This window comes from Arvicola amphibius, chromosome 6, assembly GCF_903992535.2.
Source record: "Arvicola amphibius chromosome 6, mArvAmp1.2, whole genome shotgun sequence".
Lineage (NCBI taxonomy): Eukaryota > Metazoa > Chordata > Mammalia > Rodentia > Cricetidae > Arvicola > Arvicola amphibius.
This window is the reverse complement of record NC_052052.2, coordinates 107,348,369-107,365,223: the sequence shown is the minus strand read 5'-3', so window position 1 is coordinate 107,365,223 and position 16,855 is coordinate 107,348,369. Positions and strand designations below refer to the sequence as shown.

Sequence of the window (16,855 nt, the reverse complement as noted above, 5' to 3'; positions counted from 1 at the left end):
AAGCCCCTGAGAGCATACCTTGCCAAAACTCCCTTTCCCCAGCATTTTGTGCAGGACGAAGTCGTCGATCTTCAGCTTTAGCTGCAGAGCGGCTCTTGGCACATTCACTTCAGGTTCAGGAGGACGGTCTGGAGGATGGTCCGTTTTATCTATTCCATCCAAAGGGGACTCCCAGGAAATTCCCTGGGGTTCTGCAAATGGCAAATCCATTGTTAAACAGGAATGGCTACGTTTACTGTATTCACTTAGGATACCCACCCACTTTTTTCTTCTCATGTCTCATTCTGAGAGTCTGTCTAATTCAGTTTAACTCTTCTCCAGCTGTCTAAATCTGCCATTTTGGGTATGGACTTTGTCTCTGTTTCTAGTCAATGGCCTGAGAAATGGTCTAACTCGAGAAAGGCTAGACTCAATCAAAGGCTATGTATGAAAAGAGAGAGACAGAGACAGAGAGAACTTTTAATAATTTCAGGTCTTGGGGAAATAGGAATTTTCACAAGCCTGAGGAAATGAGATTTCCACTGTCTCTGTGGCTCCCTGACACAGTGACATCACTGTCCACTAACCACAATGTGAGCTCTGAGAACAGGGAATCCAGCAGAGGCTGTTAAAGAGCTGAACCATATTATGCGTGTGATCTTCAAGACAAGATGGTTTCTGTAGCGAATATCACTGAGACTGCTTGGAAATCTTTCCAAGATGGGCTTTCAATCTCTCTTTAAAAATTTGATGTCAATTTAGTCTTTGTGTGAAGCCAGAAGAAGTGTAGAAAAATGTTTGTAGGCATCCCTCCCTTGTAACTAATATCATTAATACTATTTCTTTGTCTGTGGGGGTATGTGTGTGTGAGGGGTGCACATGTGTGTGTGTGTGTGTGTGTGTGTGTGTGTACATATGGTACATAAGCCAGAGGTTAGCTTCAACTATCAGTCCTTAGGTACCATCTACCTTGTTTTCTGAGACAGGGTCTTCAGAGCCATGGAACATGCCAGTTAGGCAGGGCTGCCTGGCATCAACCCCTCACGCCACTGGGATTAAAAATGAACACCATCCTGTACTTCTTCTTTTTTTTATGTCAGTTTGGGGTATTGAACTCAGGTCCTTGTGCTTACAATACAATTACTGACCAACTAAGACATCGCCCTATCCCTTGATATTATTTAATAGTCTCTAAGTCCAAAGACCATATTTTATAATGTTTGCTGATAGGACTCAGTTCCCAGAATCACATAGCTGCATTTTCCCTTGAAGTTCTTTCAAGCAGTAGGCACATGGCAAAGGTTAAGGCCTGAAGGTCTGACTCTTTTCCTTCCTGTCTTGAAACCTCATAGAAGAGTCTCGAAGGTGTAGAGCAACACTGTTGCCCCCTTCTCACCTCGCTCTACAGAAGATGAATGTCTATAAAACCATTTAACATGGGTAGGAAGTGACATTCTAGACACACCCTCCCACACCAGCAACCCTCTCACAAAGAACTCCGAGTTAGGAGCATTTTGGTTTTACTCTTAAAAAGAGGAAGAGAAGGAAGAGAAACTGCAATCAGGCTGTATTGTATGAGAAATGAATGTATTTCCAGCTGAGAAAAAAAATAGGGGCTTCAAAGTTTGTAATTGGATCTGCAATCTTAAAACAGAGAAAAAGGAAGCTTATCATGAAAAACTCAAATCCAGAGAACACAGGGTCAGGTTGATCAGAACAAGTGACTGGCACTGACTGACAGTCAACCATGGTGATAGCTACCTCTTTTCCCAGGTGCTGGTATGCATGGTGGCTTGGTTTCATTTTTGATGGAGCATGGGAGACCGATTTCAACTGGGCCTTCTCGGAAGATGTGTTCTGAATCTCTTAAGGAGCGAGCCTGCATCATAAAAACAGGGTCAGCCAGCCCAACCACCTGTCATTGCCACCATCTCCCCCTCACAGAAAGTATACTGTGCTTGTCCCCGGGACAAAGGACATTTCAGACTTTTAAATGAGCTGGACAGCCAAATCTTTTCTTCCCTTAGGATTCTTTGTCTTGCAAGCATCTATAGCATTTAATGCAACAGCAGCAGGAACTTAGTTCCTTTTCACCCTTCAAGGGGACTAGCTGGAATCTTCCATACAAGTGAATTCATTCCGTAACAAGTAAGGGCAGGAAAGAAGGTCAATGCTGAAGAAGCTTCTCTAGAAGGCAATTCCAAGCCTCAACGAGAACTGGTCCTAAGAGATGGGAATTGAACCTCTGACAAGGTGTAAATGGCCAGGCAGAAGTCACCTAGACCCAGTGTCCTGAGAGAATTCTGAAGATGATTCCAGGAAGCAGATACTTTTCCTCCAGCTTTGTAGGTAGCTCTAATATTTAGATATAAGGCTGGCAGTAAATCCTCAAGAATTTTAATGAATTCTAGGAAGGGTTTAAGATACTGTAAATAGTCCCACAGATGCAGGAAGGCAGTAAGCCTCTCAAAGGGGCAATGTGGGCAGGAAGATTAAAAGATAGAGGCAAGTGTTCAGAAGGACACCCTGGGGCATCCTGCAGGGATGGATGATGGGGTGAGGGAGCAAAGTACTCGTGTAGCCCTTGTTGAGTGGACACAGGGCGAATCTCATCAGCCCCTTGTCTGCTTCACCTGTTGGGTGCTTTCGATCATCGCTAGTGCTTCAGCCATTAGCTTCTGGTTTATACCACAGAGGTTGGCGACCTTTGTCTGGCATCGGTGGTGGACGTTCATACCACATGCTGAAAGGAAGAACGCAGTTGGTGAAGAGCAGGAAAAGCAGCCCTGGGGCTACACAGTGACATCTTGAGGGAGCATTACAGTCTCGTTTCTAGGCAAGAAAGTCTGTGGTTGGCATTGCATCTGAGACGGACAGTGGATAGAAGCCCTAAGCTGCCAAGCTGACATTGGTTCTGTGGAACCATCAATGGATGGGTCTATTGATTAGAAAATACTAGGAGAGAAGAGGGTGCCCTTCCACTCCAGTCTGGAGACTAAGTGTCCCCTTTCCAGCTGCACTGGTGGAACTTCTCTGCTCCTTGGGGTGAAGTTTAAGTTGCGGCCTCAGCCTGAAGAAGGGAAATGGATAGGGATGAGGTGGTACTTGTGTAAGTGAGGAGATAGGAGTGGACAGGCGGAAAGAGGCCAGGAGACCATGTCCTCTTTTTAAATAAACTTCCTGACTAGTGATGATGGGGCCAAGCAATGAGGGCATAGGTCTGAGCGCTGGCTACAGGGGGGACATTTAGGATGGCTGATCCAGGATCCTGGGAGCAGAACTCAGAGACTTAACGGTGTTTCAGAAGGGCAAATCAAACAACTGTGGACCCGGGATTGAAGGAAGCTCTTGGGTGGACTGCGATGCCAGGGGAATTTATAGTAGTGACTCTAGAGGGACTGGACCTAGGCACTGACCTCAGATTTGGTGAAATCAGACCATCTTCCACAGAAGCCATAGGAAGGAAGCCACAGACTTCATCACTGGGGTTTTAGATGGTGATGCCAATGTCGACCTGACAGCTGGATGGAGGTTGTGCCTCAGTTTTCAGGCCCCCAAGCAATGCACCCCCCAGATATTGTGCAGTTACAGGAAGGGCAGAGGACCTCTACGGTTATTGTAATTGTGCTTCAGTTAATATTGAGGTCATGAAAAAAAAGGTATTTCTTACATACGACTTTAAGTCTTAACTTTACATCTGTGGCATAGCTAACAGAAAGAGGCTCGGAGAACAGAGCACACCTTCAACTTTGTTGGTCTTATAAGATGTAGTTTTTAATTTTTCCACAGAAAAAGAATGACAAGTGGTCAATACATGAGCGGGGAGGACTGTTTTCTGATCACAGCTGACCTTGCATAAGCTTGAACAAAAAGTCCCAAGGGTTTCTGAGTAGAATCTCTGGTACTATAAACAATCTCCCCTCCTCCCTCCCTCCCTCTCTCTCTCTGTGTGTCTCTCTCTGTCTGATGGCTCTCTCTACAGGGCTAATGCTGTCTACATAGACTTCCAGCTCTTACACCCTACAAGTACCCTGCTTCACAAGTCCTGATAACAGCACCATCCTGTGACCTTATGACCCTCCTTTTGTCCTTGGGTGTCCTCGTGAGTCCATGGAAAGACCACTTTTAGAAAATTTTCCTTTTGAAAGATCACCATTATACTTTACACTAGAAAAACTGGCATAAAGATTCTAAGCTCCAGCAGATGAAAGGAACTCTAACCTCAGGTGTTACTTGCTTCTACCAAAGTACTTAAAGCATTGCACTAGTAAATTAGGCAGTTAAGATCCCAAACTTAATCTCCACGGCTTATTAGCAAGTCACATGCACAGAGTTTCACACGGTGACTGCAGTTCAGCAAACACAAGTTCTCTTTCATCATAATAATGTATTGCATCATCATGTACTAAAACATCTAGGTGGGACTGGAAGGTGGCTCACTGACTAAGAAAGAGCACTTACTGCTCTTGTAAAGGGTCTAGTTTAGTTCCCAGCTCCTATGTCATATAGTTCACAACCTCCTATGACTCCAGCTCCAGGGGATCCAACACCCTCTTCTGACCTCCACGGACACTTGGACTCACAGGCACCGACACACACACGCGCGCACACACACACACACACACACACACACACACACAGACAGACACATAGACACAATTTCAGATGAAACTAAACTTTAAAAGAACAAGATGAAATTGTGGCAGCCTTCACCTTTTAAATAGTCCAATTTTTCTAGATAGTTCATCATAAAACAAATAAGACATTATCTATGCAAATAAATTCCATTTGCTACAAAAATTCATTTAAGGTAAAATCTTTTAGGCATATTTGAAAAATATTTAATATTGGCAGTAAAAATTCTGCATTGTTGATATAACTACATTGGATTTGTTCGGGAGGTTTTAAGGCTTCTACTTTGTTGTGGTTGAGACAGAGTCTTGCAATGTAGGCTAGGCTGGCTTTGAACTGGACATTCTCCTGTCTCAGCTTCCCAAGTGATGGGAGTATAGATATGTAAGTAAGACACCAGTTGAGAATTAGGTACATTGGGGTTTTTATTTTACTCTGCTCCTGAAACTGTAGCTAGGTCTAAGTTTGACTCTGATGCTCAGGAAGAGACCTTCCTTCCCATTGTAACACCATGGGTCTTTGTTACTAACCTATCAGGTGGAAACTTGACCTCTGTGATCGCAAACAGTCCCTTCGGATGACTATTTTCATGGGAATTATGGTGGAGAAGGAAGGAAGACAGCGTAGAGGCTGGGGAGGCAGGGCACTCAGAGAGGACTATGAGGCGAGGGGAAGGTAAGGCAAAGAGAGAGGGCTAAAGATAACTCAAGGAAGGGATGACTAGAACAGTCAGGAAGAAAGGGTGAGTCTTGGTGGAAAAAAAGGGAATATGACAAAAAAAATGGACCTTAAAATGGGAAGGGGGAGGGAGGGACGGAGGGAAAGGGGGAAAGGAGAGGGAATAAAAGAGAAGAGGGAAGGGGATTATATGAAATACAGATAGCAGGAGAGGGGGAGGGGATGGAATGGGGAGGAAAGAATGTTAGAAAGAGCAAAGCAAAGCCTGCTAGTGTGAAACAATGCTTAGGAATCTTCACGGAGGTTCTAAGCTTTGCGATCATGCTGTTAAGATCAACTCTGTCTTAAGGAGTAGGCACCGGGGCTCCCGGGAAGAGAGATGGTCACAGGAGCCACACGCAGTAAGAGTGTGGTCATTTGCCTTTCTGTTTCTACAGCTGGGATATTTGGACATTGTTGTTACCTAAGAATTAATAGTATGTTCCATAATCCTGCATGCCGAAGTTTTCTTTATAAACAGACATATGAAGGAAATGACACAAACAGGACTTTGGGGCCCATCAAGGGATTCTTAAGGTGAGTTGTGACTGGCTAGTCACTACTGTGGTAATAATCGCTAAACCTAACTCTTCTTGCCTCCACTAAAATGCTATGCTTAGGGCCTCCAGGTACATGGACAGTACTGAGACAAGGAAAGGGAGACAGAAGAGGATGATCTTCTACTTTTAAAAGGCCATCTCTAGCTCTTCAAAGAGAAGAGAAATAAGAAATGTTGCAAAGTAAAATAAAAGGCTAATATATTTAATAGTTCGCCATCAGAAAGGCCTTTTTATATGCTAAGAAACTGTCCCCCCTTCTCCTTCTCTCTCACTGGCAAGGCAGGGTGCTTTGCTGATCTTTATTAGACACTTTTCCCCCTCGTGACTCCCTCATTGTAGCATTTTGGTTTTTAAACCAAATCAAGAATGCCTGTTTCTAGCCGGTCGGTGGTGGCGCACGCCTTTAATCCCAGCACTCGGGAGGCAGAGGCAGGCGGATCTCTGTGAGTTTGAGGCCAGCCTGGTCTACAAGAGCTAGTTCCAGGACAGGCTCTAAAAAAGCTGCAGAGAAACCCTGTCTCGAAAAAACAAAACAAATAAAACAAAAAAAAGAATGCCTGTTTCTCTTTTCAGTGTAGGTCTGAGTACCTCCACTTTCAGAGACTGATAGCATGTATATAAATACAATAAAAATAAGATAATCTATACTAATTATATCTTAGTTCTGCTATAATCCAACCCCCAGAGGAAGGCCTAGGGTGGTTGACCCTGTCTCATCTGGGCACTTGTAGTCACAGCCATCGTTGAGGATGCACTCTGCAGCTAAAGTCCAGAGCTCCTGTCACTGGACCCATTCACTGCTCAAAGAGACACACGTGCTTACTCCTTAATGAGGCAGCAGAAATAATTCATTAACCAGTGCTGAAGAGGAGAGCGGGAGTTCCACACGAGTCAATCTGCTAGAATTAATATGGGGGTAGCCCAGAATCTAAGAGACGACAGATTGGGGCAGAGTGGAGAGTCCTTGGCAGAGGGACTAGTCAAAAGAGGAAGGCTGTCATTTCTCTCCAGGACTAATGAGTATAACATTGAAATATGGAGTCATGATCTTTGACCTTGACTCTGAGCTATTGAGCTTTGACCTTGATCTGTTGGACCTTGACCTGTTGAACCCTGATTTTGACCCTAAGGTACTGAGCCTAAACTTTGAATCTGAGCAGTTGTGAACTCTCCTTGATGTGAAGATGGAGACGTGGCAGGGTAGAAGGATGGTAAAGGAAATTTACTGTCTCATGGAGGCGACATCCATCTTGGTGGGCACATAAAGCTGGGGACAGAGGTCATCATTCTAGAGCCTCTCTTCTTTCCTCCATGATGCACAGGCGGCATCAGGCTATGCGCAGGACCCACACCCACCCCTCAGCACTCACCATCACACTTGAGTCCTTGCCTCGCCAGCCCCCACAGCAGGGTCCCGCAATGCTCGCAGAAGGTCGGGCTCTTGTAGTTGTAGACTTTGAATCTGTGCGGCATGTCGATCTTGAATCTCTCCTTGTGGAACTGAAAGAATGACAGAGACTTGACTGCACATGTGTCCCTAGGTCTTAACTTCCCATAATCTCCTAGATGTACCGCTCACAGTGATTGTAATGAAAACATGTGTAGCAAGGGTCATTTATCCATCATACAGCCCACCACCTCTCTGAGGTACCTGGAGAAACCTGCAGCTCTCCCAGGTGAGGGCACCTGTGGCATCATGTGTCAAAGCATGCACCAAGCAGCAGGAGGCTCATAACTGATGTCTGAGGCAGCTATCTTGACAGATGGGGTGACCTTGTCAAGAAGAGGGGATACGGACCCTTTTTTTTTCAAATAGGAGCTAAGAAAACACGCATTTGCTACTGCACAATGCTGTTAAAGAACATTAGGTCAAAATGGAGGAACACCTGAATGTTGAGAGGTGACCCAATGGCCACAGATATGACAACTGGAGACTCCTGATTTGATTTTTGGGTAGGAAAACCAAGTAAGCACACAGGGTTAGTGAACACCTGTAGGGTGAAGGGCTAGAATTCAGAATCATACGCAAAATTGCACAGTAGGATTTGAGGACTTGCTAAGGACAAGTAGTGTAAAATATTTTATATTGATTACATATTGAAATAGTAATAGACTTGGCTCAATTAAACGTATGGTTAAAATGAATTTTATTTGTCTATCCTTTAGATGACTTTGTTGATTCTTGTGGCACTGAGGGCTGAAACAAGGGCCTCCTCTCCCATGCTAGGCAAGTACACTACCACTAAGCCATATTGACAGCCTGTTTTGTACTTTTTATTTCTAGACAGAGTCCCACTGAGTCACTCAGGCTGGCCTTGAACGTGTAATCCTCCTGCCTCAGCGTCCCGAACTGGTCCTATGGCACCATACCCTGTCTGTTTCTTCTTTACTGTGGCCACTTGGAAGGTTAAAATTCCACACATGGCTCTCATTTGACTTCTATGGGACAGTACTATTCCAGGGTTAGGGGAATAACAGAACACCAATGCTAACATCCTCTTGAAGGTGCAAGAAGTAAAGATAACCCGGAGAACAAACTACTGTGGTCTTAAACACACATCCATTTAACTCAGTTTCTTGACAGCTTATTTTCATTAGAGGTTCTGGTAGCTATTGAGGTTAAGAGAGTGAGTCTGGCAATCTGACTTGCTGGAAAAGGTGAAGAAAGTAAGGGGCCGGGCGGTGGTGGCGCACGCCTTTAATCCCAGCACTCGGGAGGCAGAGGCAGGCGGATCTCTGAGTTCAAGGCCAGCCTGGTCTACAAGAGCTAGTTCCAGGACAGGCTCTAGAAACTACAGGAAACCCTGTCTCGAAAAACCAAAAAAAAAAAAAAAAAAAGAAAGTAAGGGAATGGCATCTAACTACGCCAGTACCATGGTTTCTCGGCTGTTGATAGCTGAGCCTGTGCACTTGGCTATCACTTTGTCGATGCACTTCTTGTGAATTGCTGCATTACATTCTGAAAAGAGACAATTGCCACTTGTTATTTCTGGAGGAACAATTCAGTGCAAAGAGTACTGAGGTACAGTAGAAATGCCTTGTACTTACGTCGGCACTGGTAGCCCTGCTTGTTCAGCCCCCTGTAACAAAGCAACGTGGGATTTAAATGCATGCTCACATTGACATTCTCAGCAGAAATGGTCTATAGGTAAATGAGATCTTGACATTCCTAAGACCACAGAGGACTTCCTCTGTGTCCACGTGTGATCCACATGCATCACTAGCCAAGAGGGTAGTTTAGCAGTTTATGTTGTTTTACTTAAATGAGATTAATTTTCTTATCATCTTTGCATTGTCAAGCAAACTGCTTACAACACCAGACCAAATGTATCCCGAGCTCCTAGCAATAAATTCCTATGCTCCTCACTAAAAAAGTCAGTTCCTCATTTAATTATGAGTGAGTCACTCCCTCACTCATTCTTGGCTTATGTACAAATGAGTGCACTTATCTGTAAAGTATCTATTTCCTCATTCTGAAAGTCTAAGAATACCTGCTATCTATAAAGCAGCACTGTTGATTAGAAACAAAGAAAACAAAGGACCGAGTGATTAGAGGAAAAACAATTAATGAAAGTTCATCCTAATCTGCTGGCTTGAGGATACCCCACCAAGTGGGAACTCGTGCACTAATGATTCTGCAGGAGCCCAAGGGGACCAGCATCTCTTAGCGGGCACAGATGTTGAGAGCAGAAAGAGGCATCATTTCGCTCCCCTCTGCCGTAGCTTTTGCTGTGTGGTTACACTGAGCTCCGAGATGAAGACACCCGAGAGCTTCATTCCAGCCATGTGTTACGGTGGGAGACTGCTGTGCGGTGCAGAGTGCAGCCATGCAGCAGTGGAGCTATTGCGATGATGAAGGTGTTGACTATAAAATCGCACGGCTCTGCTTGCAATAACAATACACCCTCATCTGTTCCTTTCCACATATACCAGAAGCCTCTCATTTAGTCAGAAACAAAACTCCACTGGGCCTTCTTATGGTTTGGATCGGAAATGTCCCAAAGCCATGTGCTAATGTTTTGAAACCAGGAACTAAACCATAAGGAGGTGGGAGGTGGCAGAAGGAAGTGAGGTCACTGGAGTGTGCCCTTGGAAGGCATGCTGGGACCCTGGTGCTTTCTCTCTCCTCTCTTGCTCTCTTCCTGGATGCTCTAAGGTGCCCTGTCCTGCCTCAGTGTCTTGCCTTGTCATAGACCTAAAATAAAAGGCCTAGGCAACCTTTATGGAAACTGTCAGGCCAAATGAGCCTTCGCTTCTTAAAAGTGATAGATAGTCTTGGGTGTTTCGTCATAGTTCAGGAAAGCTAACTCATGGAAGACTCTCTCTGGAGTGGGTTCCCCTCTTCAAGAGTCACATTATAAAAACCTTGTGTGAAAAGGCTCTTTAGACCTTTTCAGTGCTGGTGAGCCCACTGACCACCATTTGCCAATACTTGACCCTTCACCCTCCCTCACGGTAGAGCTCGTAGTGCTCAGCAGTGACAAAATGCCTATCTTGAAGCTCGAGAAAATATCAAGTATTGTACCAGACAAACTCATGGCAGACAGAGCAAAACGTGGGCTGAGGGAAGAACGTGGCTGTGAACTCATGGCACTTCACGTGGTGGACCTTGGCCTGTTTGATGGCTCCTCGGCGATGATGCAAGGCGAAGAATCCTTCGTTCTCAAAGTCGCTCATGTCCTTTGTGTCTGTGGAGAGAGAGCAGAGGATGCAGTGAAGCAACATGATGGTCACAGCGGGGCAGAGAGGGTGGGTGCTTGAGGAGAAGCAGAAGCAGTAAGTGCTGAGCACGCAGTGAAAGTTGGCTTATGGAAGTGGGAATGGCACTAGGCTTCTGTTACTAATATGGCAGTATGGAATCGCCGCAGGAAGAATTGCTAAGGGTTTGGATTGGTCCATTGTTTGCTCCTCTAGTTCAGCTAGCCCTCTTTAGTTTTTTAAACCAGAATCCTGACATTTCAAGTCCGTCCTTCCACAGAGTATTGTGACTGACAGTGGCGTGAGGAGGAGAGAGAACTCTGGCGCCAGGATGCTTTGCATAGTGTTGGGTTTATACAGGGTACCAAAGATGGAAAGGAGTTACCTAGCCCTTTGCATAGTTTTAGGTTTATACAGGGTACCAAAGATGGAAAGGAGTTACCTAGCCCTTTGCAAGGGTAAAGAACTTCGGGGAGAAGTTTAATATTCTGGTTCTTGTTGGGTATAGCGATCAGATATACGAGCTACAGCCTCTGTTGTAGAAAGTGCCAGAAAATTAATAGTTTAAGTTTTACATGCCTAGGTCGTCTTGTGTCATTTACTTCACACTGTCAAGTTTGAATGTTTTCAGTCAGCCCTGGGCTTGTGGGTCCCATTATCCATAGCATCCTATGCGCAGATGAAATTTTCCCAAAGGGTTGAAGGACTCTAAGATGCTAGAACCCTGAGAATACCTATAATGTCTAGGCTAATGCTCAAGACGCACAAGGAACACAAAATGGTAGGTTACTAAGTCGTGCAATAAACGCTTCAGCGAAGGAAGAAGAATTAACATGATAAATAATAAAAAAATAATGAGAACTGTAATCTATTGCTAAAGCAAGGATAATAAGTTTAATGATTATAATGCTTAGAATCATAATTTGTAATAGGTTGGAGATTGTTGGATCACTTGCTATTTCTTTTTATCTGCAAAAATGGAAATTTAGAATTAGCACTCATTATATTTCAAATACATAAAAAAATCAACAATATGGAACTAAATTGCTTCTATCATGGCTCAGCGGTGAGAGGTCTAACCACACACTTGAGGTAGGTGTATCTACTAAGGTTTCTTACTTTCCATTGTCAATAGCGACTGGTTGGGAATGCAAGAGCTAGACACACGAGATTTGGGGCAGGTAGAGGCCTTTCCCTGGGAGCCCATCTGAATCTAGTGATACACTTTAGGACTCACGTTTCCTAGGCAGCCATTCCTGAGTCTGTTTTTACAGAAGTCGCAAGCGCCTACATGCAGGGAATTCCCCACACTTTCCTCCTAGTTCCTCAGCTGGGCCACAACGCTCTGCCCACTACTTTCAGGATAGATTTTTCAGGTGACTTTATTTGGAGTTAGGAGGGGAATAAACTGGGCTTGGTAAGTGTGGGTGAGAGAGAGATTGTCACTAAGTTAATAATTTTCTCCCTCAATGTATGAAATAACTATACAGATAAAGCTATAAATTATGACCTGTATATGTCAATCCTTAATAAAATCAGACATTTCTGTTTTAGTTCAGATGTAATGAAACGGAATGAAGGAAAGTATAAGACATGTGTAATCTGTAGAATAAATGAATATTCTAGAGCCCTAGCTGTATTATTATAAATATGTATGTAAATAACCTTCTATACATTAGACTACAGTAAACTTAAAAACGTTAGAATATTCCAGAAACTAATTTTTCCTTACTCCTTCTAGTGGCTCCCTTTCATCTCTAATCTTTACAGTCACTATAAGGGAATGCCTGCATATAACATAGACTTTCTTTAATTCTTTTGGTATTGGCAGCGTTTATTTCTGAAGTGACGTGCTTGGCCATTTCTTTTGCACAAACAGCTCCACATCTTTTACTTACTTGGCTCTTTTGCAGTCAATCAAGCACTGATCTATCCTGAGCATCTAAATTTCTGAGCTGAGCATTCTGCAGAGTTCTGAGGTTTTACTCCTAACCATTGAGCATCTACAGCTAAGCCAGAGAGACACGAAGAACACACAGATAATAGCGCTAATTATAAGAGGCAGCGTATGATGGTGTAAAATAGATTCAGATGGTTTGGGGTTTAGGAAAATAAATTACTAAAGAAACCAAGTAAAGAAAGTTGAGAATTTAAGGAAAAATATTGAAACCTTACAGATCAGGAAAAAAAAAAGACTCTTCACATTGACAAATGTCTCAGAAGTTGAAGGCTGGAAAACTAGGGACTTGTTGAGAAGGTTCAGTGTCTCAGAGGAAGCTCTATTAGCAGATTGGTCAGGATATATGCCAGGCTTTTAGGGTTTAAGAATCAAAGGAACTGGATATATGCTCCCATCCCTAGCCCAGAAGCAATCTTGGCTTTCTAATCACTTCCAAATGAACATTTAGTTTTTCCATAGGCATCTTACTGAGAAACAAGCTTCCCCTAGGGTCCACTGCATGTCCAGCATTAGAGGGTCAGCAGAAAGTACAGCGGCATTTTGGAGGTTCCTTGTCTCATGTCATATCAGGGCCCTTCCTTCTTTATTATCTCATTATTATTTACTTTTATTTTTAATATATATTTTTTCTTCTCTCTTTTTACTCTGTAAGTCCTTTGCACACATTATGGCTTCCACTTTAATATATTTGTGGGATTCTTGAGTATGTAAATGAGTGGATCTCTGTTGCATGTGCCTTCTCTTGTGCTCTTTTCCTTCTGTTTTTCCAATTCTGATATGTTGGTTTTTGTTTCATATTGTATTATATTTTATTTTGCTTTGCTTTATTGCCATCCCATAGAAGCCTGTTTGCTTTCTAGTGAGATATAAAAGGGGTGGAGCTGGATAAGAGGGGAGGTAGGGAAGACCAAGGAGGAGTAGAGGGAGGGGAAGACATAATCAGTATATATTATGTGAGAAAAATAATCTATTTTCAATAAAAGGAAAAAATGGGGAAAAGCCCAAAGGAGCAATGAAGAAAGAATGACTAACATATACAAGCTGTATCTTCAAGAACTGCCATTGAGGGCTGGGGATGTATCTCAGTAGGTAGAGTGCTTTCTTCTCAAGCCCAAAGATCTAGATTATATTCTCACTGTAGCATATCACCAGCAGAGTGATGCATGCCTGTGGTCCTGTCCTAGCACACAGGAGGTGGAGGCAGGAAGATAAGGAGTTGAAGGTCATCTTCAAGTATATATCAAGTCAGTCAGGCCATCTGACATCATGTCTTAAGAAAAAAATGAATAGAACAGAAATGTCACAACAGAGAAAGAGAAAAGAAATACCCAGAAAGGCAAAAGGTTAATATATGTATTTTTCAAGCTAGGAAAAGAAGGCTTAATATAGGACCTCTCAGCAATTAGGAGGAAACGACAGAGAAAAGGGAAAGTTGACATTAGAGAGGAAGTGTATTGGTGGTGCCGAGCTGCCAGGGATGAAGCGTGAGGTCAACAAAGGGAGGACTGTCTCTGAGACAGAGGAACAGGAAGAGAAAACAGCTGCATCCTAAAGCACACAGGCAGAGACGAAGTTGCCATCTGTTACCCTGGGCCAAGGCCAACCTTCAGGGTGAAAGTAAGGGTGAGATACCCCAAGAAAACAAGAGCTGAGATACCCTAAGAAAACAAGAGCTACGAGCTTGTTAGAAGGTAAATAGGCCTTTGAAAGAACTGTTATCTAGGAACCAAAAGAAATTGAAAGCTACTGAATGGGGAACCCAACTAAACCATCTAATTATCATGTATTTCTGCTTCTATTGCCTAATTTATAATCTAGTCATAAAGTTAAATACGTAAGAGGTGGTTCAACAAATGCTGCCCCTGGGCTCGTACTGGAATAATGGAAAGATACACACCTCTGCCCCTTCCCAGCTAGACCCTATCAACCCATTTAAGGTCTCAGCTTGTGAAAAATCTAAACTTACTTGAAAGGAGAGAACATGAACAGAGAATGTTGATGAAGGGGTTTCCCGTTGGAAAACAACTGCCTAGGCAAGTGGTTTAACAGTTTGGGCTGCAAAAGGTGCGCAGAGACCATAAAAGCTGGAGTAGAAGGAACCAGATTACATTTCAAATGATAGTATTTGTCAGTATCATTGATGTGATGCTGTGTTTGTAGGCACGCAAGAATTATGGGATCATGGAGGATTACTACAAGGTTCCAGAAAGACACTAAGGCCTGACAATCAGTGACAGGGTTGGATTCCCTGCAAGGAAGCCCCGAGAGTCCATTTTATGAAGCATTGATGGTAAATCCTAAGTTGAAACAGAGATTCCAGGATATTGGAAATATCAGGATTGTGGGATGTCCGCTAAGGAAAGCAACAGGCACGGAATAAAACCAGACCAAGACAGATCACATGTGCAGGCAACAGAATTAATAGGAAGGGCCATTTGAGCCCAGATACTGCCACTTAAAGACTTAGATGCCAATTATGGAGCTGCATGAAAAAATAATTTGTTATTTTCCTTGCTGAGTTTAAGTTTTATTATTTCTTTGCTATGTCACTAAATCTCTTTTAGGATGAGAATGTTTACTCTATGTCATTGTATATATTGTAAGTATATGAGTTGCCTTTCGATTTTACAGGGGTTCATAGTTAAGAGATTGCTTTGATTCTCAGGAGAGATTTTGGACTTTGGGATTTTTGAATTGCCTTAGAACTATTAAGACTGGGGGGCTCTTGGAGATGAACTAAGTGCATTATGAGATGTCTATGGGCATTTGGGAGGTCAGGAGCAATGTTCTGGATTAAAGGGATGTGCTTGGGTCTTAAGTTGATGGGGGTGAACTTGTTCTGGTTCGTCTTCACTGTCAGTGTGGGTAGATTTAAAGTCATCTAAGAGGCACACCCCTGGGGCCACCCATGAAGGTGTTTCTGGAGAGCTTTAGCTGAGGAGGGAAGGTGGACCATACTATCTCATAGCCTGGGCTCCCAGACGAATAAAAAGAGAAAAAAAATAAGTAGCAAGATGAGCACCAGCATTCAAAATGGACACTCACATTCATCTCTCTGCTTCCTGACCTAAGGCATGAAGTGATCACCTGTCTTGTGTGACAATGCCACCCTCTGAAAATACCTCTTATTTTGTAAGAGACTGGAACTTTTGCTGGACCTCACAGCCAGAGTTAACACACCATGAGGTCACTGAAGATTGATGTCCTACTGTGCACACAGCCTCCTTGTTTAAATTACTTTTCAAAGAATGATGTGGGAGTCCCCTCTTGTGTTAATTGTATTGGTTAATGAATAAAGAAACTGCCTTGGCCTGATAGGGCAGAACTTAGGTAGGCGGAGAAGACAGAACTGAATTCTGGGAGGAAGAAAGCAGGGTCAGAGATACTCCATGGATCTGCCAGAGACAGATGCTGGGAATTTTACCTGGTAAGCCACTGCCACACGGAAACGCACAGATTAATAGAAATGGGTTAAATTATGATGTAAGAATTAGCCAATAAGAAACTAGAGCTAATGGGCCAAGCAGTGATTTAATTAATACGGTTTTTCTGTGGTTATTTCGGGGCTAAGCTAGTCAGGTGGCCAGGATGAACAAGCAGTGCCTCCTTGCAACAAAAGAATAAGCAACAATCAAACTTACCTGCCTTGGATTTCCCACACTATCAGCTTTTACAACCTAATCTAAAGCATAGTTATAATTAAAAGTTACGTACTCTTCTTGCCCCAGAATAATATATGTGTATCAGTACATTGGCTGAAAGTAGCAAATAGGGAAGTGGAAAGAAACTTCCCAAAATCCACCATAAAAGTTGAAAACAACCATTAATGGATATTGGTTGATAAATAATGATGTTTGCGGTCTGCGCTAGCTGGGATCAGTTGCAGTCAGTGATTTAATCTTCTCTAAAACTGTTAAAAATTTCTGTAAAGTATCCCATTCCTTCCCCACGTGATGATTTCTATGCTGCTCATTAAAGACAGAAAGAGGCCCTTTGTTAGAGGCAGACAGTCACACCATCCAGGCAGATACCATTCACACATACAGACATGTAAGGCATGTACAGACACAAACACAATGCATACCACACACACAGACACACACACACGGACATGGACAGACACACATGGACAGACACAGGGACATATCCACAAGACAGCCTTCAGGTAGGCACAGATTAAGATGGATGGAAGACACAGGAAGCATGAAGCATAGAATTCAAATCTGGACCTGCTTTTAATGAAACAACTCCAAGGGGGAAGTGCTTTATTTTTTCCCTTAACGTGACACTGATAACAATAAAGCACACA

General features: G+C 43.3%; 1 protein-coding gene across 1 annotated transcript in view; it reads right to left on the bottom strand.

The window, feature by feature from the left end:
* Positions 1-16,855, bottom strand: part of Prkcq (protein kinase C theta) — a 133,525-nt gene that overhangs the window by 54,648 nt on the left and 62,022 nt on the right. Inside the window, exons 5-11 of the mRNA XM_038333649.2 lie at positions 10,414-10,576; positions 8,937-8,968; positions 8,762-8,847; positions 7,259-7,388; positions 2,613-2,722; positions 1,741-1,858; positions 19-191 (exon numbers count right to left, since the gene is read on the bottom strand). Coding sequence (XP_038189577.1) covers positions 19-191; positions 1,741-1,858; positions 2,613-2,722; positions 7,259-7,388; positions 8,762-8,847; positions 8,937-8,968; positions 10,414-10,576 — 812 coding nt within the window. The remainder of the gene's footprint in view (positions 1-18; positions 192-1,740; positions 1,859-2,612; positions 2,723-7,258; positions 7,389-8,761; positions 8,848-8,936; positions 8,969-10,413; positions 10,577-16,855) is intronic.